We start from the raw sequence: 14,650 nt of genomic DNA on the forward strand, positions 1-14,650 counted from the left end.
ATCTTTTAGTAAGATGGTATTAATTTATATTCCCAAGAACACTTATATTTGTCAATCTTACATGCTATGTTTTTTAAAATCCTCAACAAGGATGTACTGCACTGTTACTAAAAAAAAATTTTTTTTTGAGATTTTACTTGTTTGAGAGAGAGAGAGCTCGCGCGAGAGCACACGCACAAGCTGGGAAAGAGGCAGAGGGAGGGAGAAGCAGACTCCCCGCTGAGCAGGGAGCCTGACACAGGGCTTGATCCCAGGACCCAGAGATCATGACGTGAGCGAAGGCAGATGCTTAACTGACTGAGCCACCCAGGAGATCCTAAAAAAATTTTTTTGTAATGTCTTTGCTAGTGAGTATGAACATTTTCAAAATGATACTAATCCATTTGAATTTCTTCTCTCAGGGCCTGTTTGTCCGTCCCTTTCTGGTGTTAGTGTTCTGTGTAGTATTGATTTACAAGAGGTCCGCATAGTAAAACAAACTTATGTCACATTTGTTAAACACACTCTCTCCAATTCGTCATTTGCCTTTTCGGTGATACTAGGTATGTCTAAGTCTCGCATATTCATTCAAATATATATACTCATCCTTTGGTTTCTTCCCGTGCCTTGTATCTGGGCTTTCTTCTCTGAAATAATTCACCTATGTTTTCTCTTAATTGTCTCGTGATTTTGTTGTTGCTGTTTGTAGTTCTTTGGGCTGGATAAAGCTAATTTATAGATAGGGACCCACTAAATGGAGGCCACCCTAGTGACCTCTCCCATAACACAAATCTAAACCTAAGTCAGGCTGCACTTTTCTGAAAACACCTGGCAAGAAAACCTAACATACCCCAATCACGAATCTCCCAATTAGCTTTAGCTAGTTCACCTTACCTTAGAAAATAGGACCTGCTAGCCTTAGAAGGAAATCCCCAACCTCCTACCTGGCCTGTCATGCCCTGCTTCTGTACTGCCTTTTCTAACATTCCGTAAAACTTGATCTGGCCCCAGATCCCTCAGGAAGATGACTCCACTGTTGGTGAGTCACTCTATTCCCCAATCCAAGGACTGTCTTCCTGTGAATAAAGGACATCAAACTTGTTATTAACTTGTCTTAGTTTTGTCATTTGATGGGTTCTTTTATTTATTTTGGTGATGGTTTAAGTGAATTTCTAGTTTTACTTTTTCCTCCAATTCACTAATCTCCCCAGCCTAATTTATTGAAGAATTTATCCTTTTTCCCACGAAAGTGAAATGCCACATTTATCCTAAAGTCGATATTTAAGTACCTTGGATACGTATCTAGATGTCGATGGTTCGACTGATACTTATCCACCGACGGTTGCATCAATACCACACTGTTACAATTACAGCTCGGCAGTATGTTCTAAGATTTGGTAATGCAGGTCTATCCTCCTATCATGTTTAAAACAGAAAAATCTTAGGTTTTCTCACAGATACTCTTCCATTTGAATGTTAGAAAAAGTGTTATGTGTCACCCCTGCCTATCTATCTGCAATCACTAGAATTTTTATTAAAAGAGCTAATTTGAAGGGCGCCCGAATGGCTTGGTTGGTTGAGTGTCAGACTCTTGATTTCAGCTCAGGCCTTCATCTCAGGGTTCTAAGTTCAAGCCCCACAAGCTGTCCATGGAGCCCACTTAAAAAAGTTAATTTGAGTAAAGTTGGTATTTTCACCTCCTTCCAGTTCTTCAAACCTTTCTTATTACGTTTCGACTTCTGTAATTTCTTCATGAACACTTAACAGTTTATTCCTAGTATCTTACACTTTTTCAAGAGAGAGTGTGTGTGTGTGTGTGTGTATATATATATATATATATATATATATATATATATATATATATAGTGCCCGCAGCCCATGCCCGAATATATATATACACACATACAATTAAATATATATAATATATATTATTACATATATATTATATATTACAATAAATATATATATTACATTAAAACTGCTCTTTAAGCTGCAATTGAAGCTTATTATCAAAGTTGACTTAAACATTTTTTTCTAGGTGAAAATCATTCAGAAACTAAAGGAAATCAGTGCTTGCAGGAAATTAGTCAGAAACCAAAGGCTCATTAGTAGTGGCTATTTATTGAGTGTTCTTTTTATACCTGACATGGCGGTCATCCCTTTACACGAATTATCTTGTTTAGTAATACAGTATCTCCAGCAGGTTGGTTCAATTTTTATTCTTTTTACACAAGAAAGTTCCCAGTCTTGGAGCGTGTGAGGAACTTGGCAAAAATCATCCAGTTTGTAGGTGGATTTGCAACAGATCTGTGACTCTCCAAAAGTATCACCAGAAAACAAAACAAAACAAAACAAAAAAAACCAACCCAACCCAAACCAAACCAAACAAAAACAATCAGCCAAGAGGACAGCCCACTTATATGCCAATAGATAAGCTGATTCAAGCGAGTGCCTTTCCGAAAACAATCAGCTGAATAAAAATGACAACACTTTCCATCCACCGGACACCCTCAAGAGACTGGTTTTTCTCCAACCTGAGATGACATCTACACTCTGCAGGAACACAATAAATACCAGTTGATTTACGGATCCTCCTTTAGAATTAAGGACTCGTGGGTAACCAAGGTGGCTTTTCTCGAGCCTTCGTGGGAACTGTCCGTTTGGAAATCTACCTTCCCCATAGCAGGACAAGAGAAAGAAAAAAGAAAAGAAAAGAAAAGAGAAAAGAAAAGAAAAAGAAAGAAAGAAAGAAAGAAAAGAAAGAAAGAGAAAGAAAAAGAAAAAGAAAGAGAAAGAAAGAAAAAACAGGTGGAACCTACGTAAGATTGGCTACAGCAGCGCACGCGGGAGACAGAACTTTCTGGGGGCATCCTGCCCGCGCGTTTCACGCGTGGTGCGCGCAGGTGGCGCTGCGGTCCTTGCGCTCCCCGCGCAAGCCCGCGAGGCGCCCAGGAGGCCACCCAGAGTCTCCGCGAAGGTGAGAGGAAGCTTTCCACCCAGGCGGGGGAGGAGGGCGGGCAGGAAGCGGAGCCAACCCTGGCAAAGAAAAGACTCCAATTCCCAGCCCCCCGCCCCGCGGGGTGCGGGCCGGCGGCGCATGCGCGACGCCCGGCCCCCAATTCCCCCAGCGGAGGAGGGAGGCCCCCGGCGGACGAGAGACTGCGAGCCGCGGCGGGACCCGAGCGCACACAGGGGCGCGGCGGCGGCGGCGGCGGGGCGAGCGGGGCTGCGGAAGCGGCCGTCGAGAGCGTGGAGCGCCCGGCTCGTTCGCCCAGACGCGTGCAGGCACCCGAGGGCACGGTCGGCTCGGCCCTGATAGGGGCCTGGCGCCCGCAGCCCCCCACGCCCGAAGAGGGATGCGTGAGTTTCGCCCCGGCTCTAGGGCAGGATGTGGGAGCAGGACAAAGGCTGGGCGGCGGGGGAGGAGTTGGGGACCGCGAGCCGGTGGCCGCTGCCGGAGTCCCAGCCTCGGGCGACAAAGCGGAGTCGACAACTTTCTCTGCAACTTTTGCAAAAAAGGAAGATAAAAATTCTGCAAGTTGTTGCACAGCTCCAGGTCGCCCCGGCTCCCGCGAGGAGAGGGCAAAGGGGCACCGCACCCTGACCGAGACCGGAGGCGACCACCAGCTCCGCCGAGCGGGGCAGGAAGGGGCGCCCGTTCGGGCCCCAGCCGGGCACGAGCGTCGGTAGGGATGGCGGCGCGGGGGGTGGTTCGGAGCCGGGGGGCGTGCTGCGGCTGCTCAAGTTGCCGTGTCCACGCAGGGTGCGCCCTGAGAGTCCGGTAGCGTCGGATCGCTGCGCTGCGTACCCGATGATGGATGAGCCGTGGTGGGAAGGGCGCGTCGCCTCGGACGTTCACTGCACCCTGCGCGAGAAGGTCAGTTCCTCTCCGTCGCGGTCGTGGGGCTGGGCATTTAATTCGGTCTCAGATTCAATGTCCTCAGGTCGTCCCGCGTAGGTACTCGAAACTCCCGGTGCCTTGCCTTCTTCCTGCCCTTACCCTTCTCCCGGAGTGTCGTGGGGAAGACACTGGAGATGGGGAGAGGTTTAACGGGTTTTACTTATTGGGAACCCAGACAGCTAAACGGAGATAATCACTGTACTCCTTAAGGCTGTGTTTCCCATAGTATTGACACCTGAGATGATTTTAAATAGTGCATTAAAAAAATGTGTATTTATTTTAATGTGAAATTTAAAAATGTATATTTAGCAAGTTCGTCATAGGATAAATGATGCTGATTCCCACTGATTGTAACGATGTAGCAGTTTAAGATAGTAAAAGTTGTGATTGGACATAAAGAAATGTTAGTTAAAGGAACGTATACGGTGTATATAGTTATGACCCCCTCAAAAAAAAAAAAATCTCTGGGATGGGACTGAATAAAACTTAGGAAACACTAGTCTAAATGAGAGGCTACAAAACTGAGAGGATGTGGGGAGAAAGCAAACACGCCCCTGCCCCCTGCCACTTTGCCTCTGGGGGGGCAGCTGAAACGTGATCCCTACACTCATTCCCCTCATCTTAAAGGGAGAAGTGCTGATGGACACTGAGAAGGTAGGATCTCCAAGCAGGTTGATGGCATGGCCTGTGTGTCTTGCCTCCTGCTTCTGGGCTCAGACTGGGAAGGGTGGTTTGGGAAACAGGTGTGAAATAGAGGAGTGTATTGGTTTCCTTTTATTTTTTTTAAGCTTTTATTTCGGAGAAAGAGAGAGCACGAGCAGGGGGAGGGGGGACGGAGAGGCAGGTTCCCCAGTTGAACAGTTGAGCCCGATGTGGGGCTGGATCCCAGGACCCTGGGATCGTGACCTGAGCGGAAGGCAGACGCTTAACCAACTGAGCCACCCAGGCGCCCCTTGTGTATTGGTTTTATAGGGCTGCTGTGACAAGGGGACTCAAAACCCCAGAAATGTGTTCTCTCACAATTCTGGGGGCTAGAAGTCCAAAACCAAGGTGTTGGCAGGGCCATCCTAATCCTTGGTGTTCCTAGGCTTGTAGATGCATCGTTCCAAACTCTGAGTTGGTTGTCGCAGGGCATTCTATCTGTGTGTCTGTCTTGTTTTCTCTCCTTGTAAGAACACTAGTCATTGGAATAGGGTCTACTTTAATCCACTATGACCTCATCTTAACTAATTACATCTGAAAAGACCCTATTTCCAAGTAGGGTCACCTTCAGAGAGTCTAGGTGGACATGAATTTGGGGCCGTGGGTGGATACTATTCAGCCCAACATAGGGAGGGAGAGGTGTTCCTCGTGGGATGCTTGGGTCCCTACACAGACAGGCCCCACATCCAGCGCATTTGTATCTAGTGTCCGTGGAATTCTGTTAAAAAGTCACCAGCTATTCAGGGTTTTTTCCCTCATCAGGGAGTAGCTGTCTTCAGCTGTATTAATTTTTTTTCCCGTACCTACTAGTCTATCTCTGTCTTGCATTGGTTACCTAGGCTGTAGCTTTTTTCTGCTTCCTTTGGTCCTCTCCTGGGGGAGCAGAATGGCCAAGGTACAGCCCATTCTGCTCATCTGGGGGAGGAATCGAGGTCTTGGTGTTCAGTTAGAAAGCAGGGATAGCGGGTGGTAGACCAGGCAGTATAGTCTTGGTTCTTTTCTGGAGGTGGTGGCTAACTGAAGTAGTGACAGCTGCCATGGAAACTGGGCTTCCTCGTTTCTCACAGGCTTGAGTGTTGTCAGTTCTGCTCAGAGCTTGGGAGCAACGACTGTGACCTAATTTGTCCCCTTCTAGCAGGAAGGTTTTCTGAGAGCAGTAGAAACTGAACCAGCTCAGTTACCTGAGAATCCCGCATCTTTTATATGAGCGTTCCAGGCACTCAGAGGGGCAGGGGCAGGCAGTCCCCCGTCAGTTGTGCCTCAGCCCCGCCCCAGTGCTGTGGTGGTTTCTTGTGGGCTGCCCACCTCAGGGGGAGGACAGGTCTGTCCAGGTTTTACAGGTTAGAAATAGAAATCTCACCCAGGGGTTGATGCCCAGGGTCCCCTGTGAACTTGAAGCTGGTCTTATAAGGGCAAATCCCAGGTTCCTTTGGCTATAGTATCCTGCTTTCCCAATATATTAACTATTTTTTTCCTTCATTTCCTCTCTCTGTTCAAAGAAGCAGATGCCTTTCGAGACAATTTGGCTTTATGGAGTTTGCAGAGAAAAGTGAGGACTGGGGGGAATCCACACCACACTCACCTTTCTTAAGGAACGAGGGTTGGCCTTTAATTTTTCCCAGAGTAATTTTTTAGTAAACATCTATTCCCATAATACATTTCTAATGCTGTAGGACAACTTTGCAAGTGTCTGGCACACAGTTGTTTGTCAAATGTTGCCGGATGAACACAGAGCATGTTGGATCGTCCGTCATTGCACCGGCAGTGGTTCTGCTCCCTGGACTGATGCAGGAAGCAGGGCTGGGTCATGGAGATAATGGGAGCCCCACTTTGTCAGATGTGCGATTCCAGAATAGCATTGTACTGTCATGTGTGAAATGGGACACTGGAAATGAACGGTGGCGTTGAATGCAAACTAGTTACGGTAGTTAAATAAACTCTGAGCTGCTTGTTTAATCTCTCTAAACTTTGAGCCTGGCCGCCGTTGTCCATTCTTCTCACTACCACCAGAACTTAGATCGTGTCAGTTCCCTGCTTAAAGTGTCATCCCATTGCACTCCCAGTTACCTCTGCCTGTAGTACCTGACCCAGTTGGGCCCTGGCCTGCTCTCCTACCTCGTCTCCCACTCCTTCCCACACTGACCTCCTTTCTCTTCCTTGAATGAGTCAAGCTTATTTTGCGTCTCAGGGCCTTGGCACTGGCTGTTCCCTCTATTTGAAGTCTGCATTCCTCTATTTCTATTCCTCTGCATCTCTCCATCAAATCATCCTGTTTTGTTTCTTTTATAGTATTTGCCAGTATCTGGATTTATTTTCTGTTGATTATCTTTTCCCCTGCGCTAGAGTGTATGCTCTGCAAGAATTGGCCAGTGTCTGTCTTGCTCAGTGCCAGGTGTCAGTGTCCAGCATAGAGCCTCCCTGATGTGAGCAGAGTAGCAAGAAGAATGAATCTCCTTTAATTTCTTCTTCGGTAACCTGGGCGGGGGGTGGCATTTTATAGGAATGTAAGGAGTGAGTGAGGACCTGAGAACTGTGGGAGATACACGTCACGTGATAGGCATTGTGCCTTTCCACTTTAATGATTGTTAAATGTGAGGCCGAATGTGAAACCGACAGTCACTTTCACGTAGCGTGTGGTCAGAGTAAGGCTTGGGGTTTGTGACTATCCTCGGAAGGCTTCATAAGTCTGACAGGTAGTCCTTATTAAGAAAGGCATCATTATCCCATTGGGCTATTGGTTGGTGAGTGGGTTGAGGCTGAGAAAGGCATCAGTTTCACAAAGTCACGTCCTTGGGACCCAGCAGCTAGACACCGTCAGCAAAATCTAAGCAGCTAGCCTAAAGCATCCTGACTGTGATGGGGAGAATGGAACCCTCCTCCCGCCCACATCGCTCTGGAGGAATGTCTCCCTCTTGGGCTGCTTTTATCCCACGCTCAGCCTTAAATTGCTGCCTTCATCATCCTTCCTGGCCCTGTTGCTTCTGCTGGAACTGCCTAGAACCCCTTTCTCCAGCTACTTCCTGCTGGGGCTAGGGGCTGCCAGCCAGTACAGGGGGGTCAGGTTTCTTACTTGTAACACCTGTGCCGTTGAACTTCTTCATTGTACGTGGGGGGGGGGGGGAGGAGGAAGCAGATCCTCACCAGGCCAGTGGTGACAGTGAGGCTGTTGGTGATGTTTCCCCATAACCAGGTGTATGTCCCCTTGAGTATTCAGATTAAAGCTGTGAGCCCATTAAAACCTGGGGCGCCTGTGTGGCTCAGTCAGTTAAGCATCTGCCTTCAGCTCAGGTCGTGATCCCAGAGTCCGGGGATCAAGTCCCAGATCGGGCTTCTTGCTCAGCAGGGAGCCTGCTGCTCTCCATGCTTTGCTCTCTCTCTCAAATAAATAAGTAAAATTAAAAAACAAAACAGAGCCACCTTTTCTTTTTTCCCCCAAAAGAGGAGCCCACCTTAAGTTTAAAATTAGCTTTAAAATAAGTTTTAAGTTTAAGACCCCACCCTCCCAAAGCCATGTCAACAAGCCCTACTTGGCATGATGGGGTAGCTTTATCTTCCGGGGCCCTGGGGAGCCTGCGTGCCAGCGGCTCCCTCCTTCATGCTGTTCACCTCCTCCAGGATCGGGGTCATGCGATACCCCGAAGGTCTTCTTGGCCTGCCCCAGATGTGCAGAGCAGTCAGCCTGCTTCCCGAAGCTTGCTTCGTTGCGCTCTTAGAGCACTTTACCTGTGTGAGACCACGTTTCTTGAACCAGTAGATTGACAGAGGACATTTTGACTGATGTGTGACTGAATTTATACAAAGATCTTCCTGCACACCATCAACAAAAATGACATTTAGTGATGATAACGTTGACGGCTACTGTTTATGGAGCACTTAACTGTTTCAGGTGGTGTGCTGAGTGTGCCCCCCGCCCATGCATTGACCCTAAGTGCTGGCCTTGACCTTGTTTTACAGGTGGGAAACTACAAGACTCAGAGGCTGTAAGTAACTGTGTTGAGAGCAAACAGCTCATTGTGTCAGAGCTTGACCATAAATTCATTTGCAAAAGCATCCATTTTAACAAAGATTGGAAATCCATGGCAGGAGACCGTCAAGGCTCTGCCATCCACGGCACTGTAGGCTTTGGGGGTCAGTCCATGTTACGATGACTCTACAAGTTGGGTTTTGTTCAAACCACGCTGAGAAGCTAGCAGTCCCGGGCTCTGGCCTTGCTCTGGGCATTGGAAGGGCATTGCCCGGCCAGGGCCTTCCTTATTTGGTCCTGGCACCTCACCTGTGGGTGAGGCTTCTGACCTTGAAGCGATTTGGCCCGTGCTGTCGCATGTCCCTGGGGCAGACATGATGGTGTTCTAACTTGTCAGGGCAGCGGAGGGACCCCTCCAAGCCTTCTCTCACCTGAACTCTGACAGCTGGGGGGGGTGGAATCTCAGCCCAGCTCCGTCCCCTGCCCCTGGGTTAAAGCCACATCATTTTCTAGTGGCTTCTAAAGCTTTTACATCCTTTTATTTATCTCTTCCATTGTCAGTGTTTGGTTTTTTTTTTTTCTCACTCTTCTCCCTAAATTCCTTAAACTTCCCCACTGCAAAGCTAAACATTTGACTCTTTATAGAAAGTGTTGATCCAAGTCCATGCTCTGCAGTGTGACTGGGTCACGCCCTAATTGCTTTTTCTATTCCCCTGCCCTCCTTTTGGGTTTCTGCACACCCAGGGGACAGTTCTTCCCAAATCACGAGACCAAACTGGATCTACCAATAAGAAAATGTTCTCGACACTGGCAGTGGGCATGTGTTCCCAGCTGAGTTCCAGAAATGTGTCATTTAAGCCTGTCAGACCCCAATGGATGGTTTTGCCAAAACTTACCTACCGACAGGGCTGCCCTGTGGTTGTGGTCTTCAAGGGAAACCCTAAGCTGTGGGCCCTCAGGGCCCCTTCCTGGAGGGGAAGGGGAAGCTTTTAGTATAAGCAGAGTTTCCTACAGTCCTGTTGGTGAGGGTGATCTGGGCTGCCCCCCGGGGTTGTATAGAGAGGATGGACGATGGTTGGAGAAATGGGGGGGGGGGGCAGATGAGACATCGTTCATGGTGGCATCCAGCTTTGAAACTTCCTGACTCCAGTACCCCCACCTGTATTCTGAAGAGAGCTGGGGACAAAACTGATTCAAAATTGGGTGTTTTCTCATGAGCCCCTATGACCTTAGATGGTAGAAGTGCTCAGGGTGCCCACAATACTCACCTGAGACTTGGTCTCAGTGCCCTTTACCTGTGGAAGAAGCAGATTATCTTGGAGCCTTCCTTTCCTCTGCACATCAGGATGGTGTGATCCTTCCCCACCTGCCTCCCAGGTGTCCCAGGAGAAAACACATGCGTATGGGTGTACTCGGTCAGCGTTTGGGGCCTCTGGATTTTGGGGTGCAGAAGGGGGTCGGCGGGTACCCTGGTTGACTGGGGAAGCCTGTGCCAAGTGAGGGGAGGACACTTAAGGCTTTGAGCTGGCCCCGTGCCTCTGGCCTTGACTTGTTCTTTGTCTTCCTAAACCACACAGCCCCTTGGGTAAAGGGAGTGCAGCCAACGATTCTCCGTTGTATCTGAGCACCTGGCAGAAAGAGGTGACACTGTGGGTCTGCTGTTTTCTCTCTTTTTGTTTTTTTAAAGTTATTAAACGTACACACACACAAAGTGGGGTGGGGCTTTTTTGATTGTTTGTTTAGGAGCCTGCAAAAATAAATACAAACAAACAGAAGAAAGTAAGATTCCTCCTACAGCCCCAGCACTTGGAAGTAATCTCTGCTGATATTTTGGGCTAGGCTCTTCTCTTCCTTTGTGTGCGTGTCATCATGATACATTTTCATTTTGTTTTCTGTGGCTCTGTTTTTTTTAGTAAAAATGGAAAATATCTGTCTCTAAACCCTCTGTTCATTTCACAGTATATCATGCACACATTTCTGTATCATTCTTCTGCACCCAATTCCTGGTTACTGGACACTAGCAACAAAAATTAGAAACAAGTGATTGTGCTTATTTACAATAAGTAATATGAGAACATGGTGACAAAAATTAAGTTATATAAAAGGGTAGATAGTGGGGCACCCGGGTGGCTCAGTTGGTTAAGCGTCTACCTTCAGCTCAGGGTCCTGGGATTGAGTCTGAGTCCTCCCGGCTCCGTGCTCAGCGGGGAGTCTGCGTCTCTCTCCCTCTTCCCCTCCCCCACTCATTCTCTCTCTCTCTCTCTCTCTCTCTTGCTCACGCTCTTGCTCTCAAATAAATAAATCTTTAAAAAAGAGGGGGTAGATAGTGAATAGGCTTCCTTCCACCCTGTTCCTTTCCCCTAGTCTCCCCTTCTGAAAGGTACCACTGATCCCAGCTTCTTGTGAATCCTTCCAGTTATTCTATGCATAAACAAACACACGTGTGTGCGTGTGTGTTCTAACACAAGTGTAGTAAAATTTACACTTGTACCATTTGATTTTTTTAATGTGTATTTTTTAATAATTTAAATATTTTCTGTGAAACAAGTGAGCAGACTCTCTATGACCAGAAGGTGGTGGGTTTTTTGTTTTTTGTCTTTCCTGCTCATTGTCACTATGAAGGTGTATAGTAGATGCTCAATAAATTTTTATTGAATAAATGGGTGGGATATTTCTTTTTGGTCATTTTTTTATCTAAATATATATATTTCGTCTTACAAAATGCCATTGTAGTATACTATAGTTCTGTAACTTCATTTTTTTCTCTCTTAACTCTTATATACTGAATAACTTCCTGTGTCATTAACTATTTTTCGGCAGTGCCATGCAGCGTGTTTTACTGTGTGGATACACCAGGATTTGGTTGGCTCATCTCCTTGTTGGGTATTTAGGTGGAGCTGCTTATTCACTTTTTAAAATTGAGCTGTAATCTATAGTACGATGGACAGATCCTAGTGTGCATACAGTTTACAGTGCACGGCGAGTTTTGATAAATGTATGCACTCACGTAACTACCACCATATTCGAGACACAGAACGTTGCCAGAGCACCCAGCTGGCTCATTGGGTAGAGCACGTGGCTCTTGATCTCCGAGTCATGAGTTTGAGCCCTACGCTGGGTACAGAGATTGTTTAAATAAATACGCTTGGGAAAAAAATCTTAAAAAAAACAACAACAGATCTAGGGCACCTGGGTGGCTTAAGCGTCTGCCTTTGGCTCCGGTCATGATCCTAGGGTCCTGGGTTGGAGCCTCGCATCGGACTCCCTGCTCGGCGGGAAGCCTGCTTCTCCCTTTCCCACTCCCGCTGCTTATGTTCCCTCTCTTGCTGTCACTCTCTCTGTCAAATAAATAAAATTAAAAAAAAAAAAAGATGTAGAACACTGCCATCCACCTAGAAAGCTTCCCTGTGCCCCTTCTCAGTCACTCACTCCGTCCTGCTCCCAGCCCCAGGCAATGATCTGCTTTTTGTGGATGGCATTTGTCTTTCTTGGAGTTTCATATAAGCGGGGTTACCCGCACGAACTCTATTCCGTCTGCCTTTTTCTACTGAGCATAATGTGTCTGGCATTCATCCGTGGTGTTGCGTCTATTAGGAGTTTATTTTTTTCTCCTGCTGAGTAATATTCTATGTTTATGTATATAACACAACTCTTTCGTCTGTCTCCCTCTTGTCCTCTGAGGCATTTCTGGTGTACCATTTGATTATAAATTGCACTGTGGTGGTGATCCTAGTCTGTCTGTGCATATGGTCATGGGAATAAATTCCTAAAATGAGATTGTTGGTCATAGGTAAAATTTTAAGAACTTTGCATATGGCCAGTTAATAAATTCCCAAAAGACTGCATCTGTTTGCACTTCCACCAATGATATGGGCGAGTGCCTGCTTCCCAGCAGCTTTGTGAGACCTAGGTATTGCTTTAAAAAAAAAAAAAAAAATCAGTGCCCTTTGGATAGGTCAAAATGGTGTGTTCTGGCTGTGTTTGAAAGGAATGGGAACCCAGGGTGGGAAAAGCACTGGAGGCTGGAAGGCAATGGGAAGGGAACTCTGAATATCTCCCAGGACCTGGGGAGCCCCACCTGCAGCAGGGAACCAGCCTGGGACACCTGTCAGGTTGGGTGAGGACTGTTGAGGTCATCTCCCACCCTGGCTAGAAAACTGCAATGCTCCCTCTTAGCCCCTCTAACCTCCCTGGTGTATGCTGCCCCCGACCCCTAAAAAGCACTTACTTAGAAACCGAATCCTTCTTGAGGCCAAATTTGAATTGTCCTGAAGCATTGGCTCCCTTGGAGGCCACAGGAGCAGGCAGTGCCAGAGCCCAGGCGTTCTTTGCGATGGAGAGACAGCCACGCTGCTACCACGAGCTACTCAGTCCACAAATGACTGTCCAGTGACTTGCGTGGGTGGGCCGGGGGAACAAGACTGGGAGGGGAGGGTCGTTAGAAGCATCAGGAACCAGATTCAAAGACTATAAGGAAAAGTTGGAAAGAACCTAAATGCCCATCAGAAGGGAATTGGTTTTGCTGTGGTTCGTCTAATACACTAAAACATGGTGGACTCGTTAGATGTGACGTTGTGGAAGACAGCGTGGCACATAATAACTGTTGATTTTCCTGATCATTGTGAAAAACCCAAACAACTCAGAGCACGTCTGACTCTGGAGTGTACCTCTGTTTGTTTTAACTTTTTATGATAGAGATTTTTAAAGATACACAAAAGTAGAGAGAATTGTAAAATGAATCCCCATGCAGGCTCCCCCGAGCTTAGTACTAACCATGTCGTCTGTTCCCCAGACAGCATGTCATTTCACCTATAAATACCTGCTAACAGACTTTTTAAAAATGTAACGATATGCCATTATCGCACCTAAAAAAATTAATAATTCAAAACATTATCCAGGTAAGGTCCACATATTACATTTCATAAAAAATGACTCTTGGGGCGCCCTTGGGTGGCTCAGTTGGTTGAGCGTCTGACTCTTGATTTCGGCTCAGGTCATGAACTCGGGGTTGTGGGATCGAGCCCCGCATTGGGCGCCACACTCATTGGTGAGGTTAGTTGGGATTCTCTCTCCCTCTCCCTCTCCCTCTGCCCTCCCCCCAAATAAAGAAAGAAATCTTTTTTTAAAAAATTACTCTTAAGTTTTTTATTCCCTGATGGTCTCCCTGCCCCCCTCCCCATTCCCTTAAAAACCTTTTTTTCCCATAACATTGAATTTTGGAGAAACCAGGTCATTAGTTCTGATAAATGTCCCCTACCCTTGATTCGGCCTGTTACTTCCTCATGGTATCATTTAACTTGAATTCACTGTTCACAATTTATTTTCTGTACTTCCCTACTCTTGCGGAATTTTAATATGCTGTAATGTACTTGCTGTCGAGCTGTCAGCTCAAACATCACTTCCTCAGAGAAGCCTTCCCTTACTCCCAGGGGGCCCCTTGTTACGTTCTCAGACCACCCCATGTCATTCCTTCAGCACTCAGCACGATTCGTAATTATACAAGTTCTTAAAGGGAACATTGGCTCTGAACCAGCTTCCCCCCTGGAAAGGGCAGGCCCATGAGGGCAGGCTGGGGCTGTGTCTCTCAGTTCCGAGCAGAGGGACTGCTGCCCATCACGGACACCTTATCTGGAGTCTGTGCCCTGCAGCCCACACGTTGCCTTCCTGGACTTCGCCGTGGCAACAGGCTCGTGGGGTAGGTAGCGTGGCTCCCAGTACCTCCGTCCTGCTGATAGAGAGATGGCCTCTGAGAGCTGAAATGCGCAGCCAGGCTTTCCCTGTGAAGTGGAAGAGCTGGGGCTTTCAGACCACGCAGTCTGCCGCCCAGAGTCTGACCTAGGACGGGCAAAAGAATGGCAGCCAGCCTTGAAGTCAGTGATGGTGTAACACGAACTTCCCCTCGAGCGACAGGAGAATGCGGGGGTTAGTGGTATAACGCTCTCGGCTCTGAGTTGATATCTCTTGGTAGCCTCTCCTTTCGTGCTCACTTTCTGTTTTGAAATAATATCAGACTTACAGAAGAGTTGCCAGCACGTACCACAATTGTGAACATTTTAACATATTCGCCTTATCATTCTCTTCTTCCGTCTTTATTCATTTTTTTT

General features: G+C 47.2%; 1 protein-coding gene across 1 annotated transcript in view; it reads left to right on the forward strand.

Annotated features, from left to right (window-relative positions):
- Positions 1–2,988: 2,988 nt before the first annotated feature.
- CCNJL (cyclin J like) overlaps positions 2,989–14,650 on the forward strand; it is a 52,633-nt gene continuing 40,971 nt past the window's right edge. Inside the window, exons 1-2 of the mRNA XM_045792030.2 lie at positions 2,989–3,339; positions 3,742–3,856. Coding sequence (XP_045647986.2) covers positions 3,791–3,856 — 66 coding nt within the window. The 5' untranslated portion in view covers positions 2,989–3,339; positions 3,742–3,790. The remainder of the gene's footprint in view (positions 3,340–3,741; positions 3,857–14,650) is intronic.

Source organism: Ursus americanus, chromosome 15, assembly GCF_024610735.1.
Source record: "Ursus americanus isolate L20-20 chromosome 15, mUrsAme1.1.p, whole genome shotgun sequence".
NCBI classification, from domain to species: domain Eukaryota; kingdom Metazoa; phylum Chordata; class Mammalia; order Carnivora; family Ursidae; genus Ursus; species Ursus americanus.